Source organism: Labrus bergylta, chromosome 15 (assembly GCF_963930695.1).
Source record: "Labrus bergylta chromosome 15, fLabBer1.1, whole genome shotgun sequence".
Lineage (NCBI taxonomy): Eukaryota > Metazoa > Chordata > Actinopteri > Labriformes > Labridae > Labrus > Labrus bergylta.
This window is the reverse complement of record NC_089209.1, coordinates 1,176,913-1,183,718: the sequence shown is the minus strand read 5'-3', so window position 1 is coordinate 1,183,718 and position 6,806 is coordinate 1,176,913. Positions and strand designations below refer to the sequence as shown.

Genomic DNA, 6,806 nt, shown 5'->3' with positions numbered 1-6,806 from the left:
TTTGAAGTCAATGTGGTTTTTTTTCAGGGCAGCCAGTCAGACTTCAAGATTGTTTTTTTTTTTTCAAAGATTTATTTTGGGCTTTTCGTGCCTTTAATGCAGAGAGAGGACAGTGGATAGAGTCAGAAACCAGAGAGAGAGAGAGGACAGTGGATAGAGTCTGAAACCAGAGAGAGAGAGGACAGTGGATAGAGTCAGAAACCAGAGAGAGAGAGAGGACAGTGGATAGAGTCAGAAACCAGAGAGAGAGAGAGAGGACAGTGGATAGAGTCTGAAACCAGAGAGAGAGAGAGGACAGTGGATAGAGTCAGAAACCAGAGAGAGAGAGAGGACAGTGGATAGAGTCAGAAACCAGAGAGAGAGAGAGGACAGTGGATAGAGTTAGAAACCAGAGAGAGAGAGGACAGTGGATAGAGTCTGAAACCAGAGAGAGAGAGGACAGTGAATAGAGTCTGAAACCAGAGAGAGAGAGGACAGTGGATAGAGTCTGAAACCAGAGAGAGAGAGGACAGTGGATAGAGTCTGAAACCAGAGAGAGAGAGAGAGGACAGTGGATAGAGTCAGAAACCAGAGAGAGAGAGGACAGTGGATAGAGTCAGAAACCAGAGAGAGAGAGAGAGGACAGTGGATAGAGTCAGAAACCAGAGAGAGAGAGGACAGTGGATAGAGTCAGAAACCAGAGAGAGAGAGAGGACAGTGGATAGAGTCAGAAACCAGAGAGAGAGAGAGAGGACAGTGGATAGAGTCAGAAACCAGAGAGAGAGAGAGAGGACAGTGGATAGAGTCTGAAACCAGGGAGAGAGAGAGGACAGTGGATAGAGTCAGAAACCAGAGAGAGAGAGGACAGTGGATAGAGTCTGAAACCAGAGAGAGAGAGGACAGTGGATAGAGTCAGAAACCAGAGAGAGAGAGAGGACAGTGGATAGAGTCTGAAACCAGAGAGAGAGAGGACAGTGGATAGAGTCAGAAACCAGAGAGAGAGAGAGGACAGTGGATAGAGTCTGAAACCAGAGAGAGAGAGAGGACAGTGGATAGAGTCTGAAACCAGGGAGAGAGAGAGAGGACAGTGGATAGAGTCAGAAACCAGAGAGAGAGAGAGGACAGTGGATAGAGTCAGAAACCAGAGAGAGAGAGAGGACAGTGGATAGAGTCTGAAACCAGGGAGAGAGAGAGGACAGTGGATAGAGTCAGAAACCAGAGAGAGAGAGAGAGGACAGTGGATAGAGTCTGAAACCAGGGAGAGAGAGAGGACAGTGGATAGAGTCAGAAACCAGAGAGAGAGAGGACAGTGGATAGAGTCAGAAACCAGAGAGAGAGAGAGGACAGTGGATAGAGTCTGAAACCAGAGAGAGAGAGGACAGTGGATAGAGTCAGAAACCAGAGAGAGAGAGGACAGTGGATAGAGTCAGAAACCAGAGAGAGAGAGAGGACAGTGGATAGAGTCTGAAACCAGAGAGAGAGAGGACAGTGGATAGAGTCAGAAACCAGAGAGAGAGAGGACAGTGGATAGAGTCAGAAACCAGAGAGAGAGAGAGGACAGTGGATAGAGTCTGAAACCAGAGAGAGAGAGGACAGTGGATAGAGTCAGAAACCAGAGAGAGAGAGGACAGTGGATAGAGTCAGAAACCAGAGAGAGAGAGAGGACAGTGGATAGAGTCAGAAACCAGAGAGAGAGAGGACAGTGGATAGAGTCAGAAACCAGAGAGAGAGAGAGGACAGTGGATAGAGTTAGAAACCAGGGAGAGAGAGAGAGGACAGTGGATAGAGTCAGAAACCAGAGAGAGAGAGAGGACAGTGGATAGAGTCAGAAACCAGAGAGAGAGAGCAGGGAATGACATGTGGAAAGGGGCCACGGGTGGAAGTGAACCCGGGCCTACCGCTCGAGACGAGAGTCTCAACACATGGGACGCGCGCCCTAACCACTGAGCCACCAGCGCGCCCCAGACTTCAAGATTATTGATAAAGGTGTGCCACAAGGTTCATCTTTAGGTCCTCTATTATTCTCCATCTTCATCAATGACCTCTCACAAGTCTGTTCTGACTGTCAAATTCATTTATATGCAGATGACACTGTAATATACTCCTCCAGTTCGGACATTTCACAAATTCAATAATCTGATTTTAATCTAGTCCAAAAATGGTTCTCTGTCAATAAGCTTAATATTTTATGTTGTTTTGCCTTTAACAAAAAACTGGCATATTAACTTCCTGGATGTTTGTTCTGAGGTGTCCATATAGGACCCATCACTGCCTAATGTACGAGTCTGAATTGGCTGGCTCCCAAGTCCAGAAGGAAATTTCATTGGTCGCTATTTACTTTTAAATGTATCTATTTTAATTTTCCTCCTAATGTCATCTCTTCTTGTTTTAACCACCCCCCCCACTCCTTTTCTACCCCCCCCCCCCCCACTCCTCTTCTACCCCCCCCCCCCCTCCCCCCTCCTCTACCCCCCCTCTCTTCCCTCAGATTGACTTTGAGTCGGAGCGGGTTAATCCTTTAGCTCAGGTCGTCCTCCCTGCGTCTCTGCTGTCCAGCGTCTCTCTGAGCGACGTCAACCGATCGTCTCTGTCCAGGATCAACTTCATGTTCTTCAGCAGCACCAACCTGTTCCAGGTGAGTCCGGGTCACACCTGAAGAGACACACCTGAAGAACAACACCTGAACAGAAACACCTGAACATTAAAGTCTCTGACTTCCTGCTGCTGTGTTTTCAGAAAGAGCAGCACGGCCGCTCTCTCAACAGCTACGTGGTGGCGAGCAGCGTGGGAAACTTCTCCATCAGAGACCTGAAAGAGCCGGTGGAGATCGAGATCGCTCACCTGTCCCAACAGGTACGGATCAGTGTGTGTGTGTGTGTGTGTGTGTGTGTGTGTGTGTGTGTGTGTGTGATTATTTGTCTCCATATTTTATATTTTTTGTAAGTTTCTGGGGTTTTATTTTGAAAATCCTCAATAATAAATATTCTTTAAATGTAATCAGCTGCTTTAATGATGTTTGTCTGTCACTCTTCTTCTCTCCCGGCAGCCGTCGCTGCGTCCCGTCTGCATGTTCTGGGACTTCAGTTTGAACGGTGAGTCCATCGTCTAAAGGGGGGAGGGGGGTGGATCTCCTCACTCCTTCCCTTCCTCCCTTCTTTATCTCCTCACTCCTTCCCTTCCTCCCTTCTTTATCTCCTCACTCCTTCCCTTCCTCCCTTCTTTATCTCCTCACTCCTTCCCTTCCTCCCTTCTTTCTCTCCTCTCTCATTTCCTTTATCTCTTATTTCTCTCTTCCTTCCTCTCTTCCTCCTCTCCTCTCTCCTTTCCTTCTTCCCTTCTTTATCTCCATCCTCCTTTCCTTCCTCCCTTCTTTCTCTCTTCTCTCATTTCCTTCATCCCTTATTGCTCTCTTCCTTCCTCTCTTCCTCCTCTCCTCCCTCCTTTCCTTCCTCCCTTCTTTCTCTCCTCTCATTTCCTTTATCCCTTATTGCTCTCTTCCCTCCTTCCTTCCTCTCTTCCTCCTCTCCTTTCCTTCTTCCCTTCTTTATCTCCTCCCCCTCTCCTCTCTCATTTCCTTTATGTCTTATTTCTCTCTCCCCTCCTTCCTTTCTTTATCTCCTCCCTCCTTTCCTTCCTCCCTTCTTTCTCTCATCTCTCATTTCATTTATCCCTTATTTCTCTCTTCCCTCCTTCCTTCCTCCTCTCCTCACTCCTTCCCTTCCTCCCTTCTTTCTCTACTCTCTCATTTCCTTTATCCCTTATTTCTCTCTCCCCTCCTTCCTTCCTCTCTTCCTCCTCTCGTCTCTCCTTTCCTTCTTCCCTTCTTTATCTCCTCACTCCTTCCCTTCCTCCCTTCTTTATCTCCTCCCTCCTTTCCTTCATCCAGGGATGGATGGATGACGTCACTCAGGCTTCAAGCATTCATATTTACAGCGGAGGAGATCAGTTCTTCATAGTCTGATGGAGTTTTCCTCTCAGTTGTTCAGCTCTTGATTGAAGTTTTTCAGCCTGAGAAAGGGAGCAGGAATATCTCCATCCAAACCTGCTCATCCTGTAAAACTTTTCGGGCTGGTTTGAAAAGAAAACATCAAATGTTCTCCTTGTTTTTTGTCTTCTGTTCTTCATTAAAAACCCTCCTCAGGTACTCTCAGGCGTCTCTGTCCCCTCTTGTGAAAACCTTTTTGCAAGTTGTTGGTTTTGTTCTGTAACGCCTCTCTGCCGCCACCAGGTGGAGCCGGAGGCTGGAACGCAGAAGGCTGCCGGGTGTCTGAAGGATCCAGCAGCAACAGAACCGTGTGTCTGTGTGACCACCTCACACACTTTGGCATCCTCATGGTGAGACCGCGTCTTCTTCAGTCATGCTGACATGAAGCCACACAGGAAGTCAGGCTGCTGTGAACTCTTTAAACCATATGTTCATGCTGAAACATGTATTAAAGGGAGACGCTGTGTTATATGGCAGCAGATACCCCACCTGAGGGACCTGAAGGAGACACACAACACCTCTGAATACAACCATGCTTTTATTTTGAAATACAGTAAGGCCCTTCCTGTAGATGGAAGGTTAGGACATGAAGTTAAGCACAGAAACAGGAAGTGATTAGGGATCCCAAAGTGAGGTCAAATAGCTGAAAGGAACAGTACCAAAGGTCAGTGTGTGATGTCATAAGGTGGATATTACTTTGTCTTCAGGACATTTCTGGAGCGTCGCCGCACATCGACCCCAGGAACAACAAGATTCTGACCTTCATCACCTACATCGGCTGCGGCATCTCGGCCATCTTCTCTGCCGCCACGCTGCTCACGTACATCGCCTTCGAGTGAGTCTCATTAAAGCATGAACGGCTTCTTTTCCTGTGTTGTAACCAGATGGATTGTTTTTCTATTTTCTGGCACAAAATCCCTCGTTGCTGTAGGAACTTTAATTTAAACCAAACTGGGACAGAAGTTAGGTCCTGGTATGATTTTATTAGAAATGTGATGAATTAAGCTGCAACCTCACATGTTGAAACATGAAGCGGATGCTGAAGTGTAACATCCTGCAGTTCCTGGAGTGTCCACTAGAGGCGGGCTGCAGAAGAACAGGAAGTCACATACACACCCATTCTAAAAAGCCTGTTTTTACAGCAGAGATGAACATGTTTACAGCCTGGTTCAAAAAACCAAATAGGTGTGATTAGCTCTTGTCTGGATGGACACACACTGTACGGGGGGTGAATGTTTTGATGACTCATCAGTTTTGATTTGATGAAGGATAAGAGTTATTCACAATAAGGCGTGTAGCTGACCTGATTGACAGGTGGGCGCGGTGTAACGGTTTGTCAGGAGGTTTAAAACCCGCCTCAGCTCCAGCTCTCAGCCTGTCGTTAGGTTGACTGAAAGTTAGACTGAGACAGCATTTCCAGCATGGAGACCGCCATCGATGGGACTCCAGCGCATTAATAATAATAATATTTGAAGTATTTTTTATTTCTGTCTACTTCCTGTTGTTTCAGTTATGTAACCTAATAAATATCTTCTGATATTTTACTTCTCACAAAGTTTCCTGGAGCGGAAGTTTGAGTTTGAGAGTCTTTGGTTAAGTTAAAAAAAACGGAGGAAATATGAAACATTATAAATCTGAACCGTGGCGAGGCTTTGACTGAGAAGTGGTTTGAGTGAGTGTTTGTGAATCCAGCGAGCTGAAAATGAGTAGAAAACCACAGAGAATAAAAACACCAGCCGCTCCGTCTTTAACTACTAACCTCTACACTTCCATTCAGGAAACTGCGGCGCGACTACCCGTCCAAGATCCTGATGAACCTCAGCACCTCCCTGCTGCTCCTCAACATGGTCTTCTTATTGGACGGCTGGTTGGCCAGCCTGGACACTGATTGGGTGTGCCTGTCCGTGGCTGTTTTCCTGCACTACTTCCTGCTCACCTCGTTCACCTGGATGGGGCTGGAGTCGGTCCACATGTACATCGCTCTGGTCAAAGTGTTCAACACGTACATCCGGAGATACATCCTCAAGTTCTGCATCGTGGGCTGGGGTCAGAAACTCAGACTACCATATCCAATAAAACATCTAATAAAAGAGTTTAGACCGTATGACAACAACAAAAATGACTATTATTTGACTACAAATAATGACTATTATTTGTTGACTATTATAAAAGTCATGCTAACTTTGGACTTTATTCCCGATATCTGGACTTGATTCCGACATTAAGACTTCATTCCAGAAATTTTGACTTTTTTCTGGATATTTGGATTTTATTCCCTACATTTAGACTTTATTCACGATATTCACGATTTTTGGACTTTATTCCTGATATTTGGACTTTATTCCTGATATCTGGACTTCTTTCCGACATTAAGACTTCATTCCAGATATTTGGATTTCATTCCCTACATTTAGACTTTATTCCCAATTTTTGGACATTATTCCCGATGTTTGGACTTTATTCCCGATATCTGGACTTCATTCCGACATTAAGACTTCATTCCAGATATTTAGACTTTATTCTGGATATTTAGACTTTTCATTCCCGATATTATGACTTCATTATCAAAATTGAATTGTAACTCATGACTGCTGTGTGTGTAAAAATGTGTTCATGTATTGTTTGTTGTTGTTGTTGTTGTAGGTCTCCCTGCGGTGCTGGTGGGGATCATCGTCTCGGTGGATAAAAACTCGTACGGCCTGCAGGAGTACGGCAGAGGAGAGTCAGGAGAGGGATCCTCAGAGTTGTAAGTGAGCCCAGAATAACAAGTCAGCACACATAATGTGACAACATGTATTTAAACAGATTACTCAACATGTATTTAGTTTCTTCATTCCTCTAA

At 45.6% G+C, this 6,806-nt stretch overlaps 1 protein-coding gene across 1 annotated transcript in view; it reads left to right on the top strand.

Annotated features, from left to right (window-relative positions):
- The window catches only part of adgrg6 (adhesion G protein-coupled receptor G6), a 93,705-nt gene that overhangs the window by 67,140 nt on the left and 19,759 nt on the right, over window positions 1-6,806 (top strand). The window contains 7 exon segments of the mRNA XM_065964093.1: window positions 2,468-2,614; window positions 2,716-2,832; window positions 3,026-3,071; window positions 4,208-4,314; window positions 4,672-4,799; window positions 5,742-6,010; window positions 6,608-6,710. Coding sequence (XP_065820165.1) covers window positions 2,468-2,614; window positions 2,716-2,832; window positions 3,026-3,071; window positions 4,208-4,314; window positions 4,672-4,799; window positions 5,742-6,010; window positions 6,608-6,710 — 917 coding nt within the window.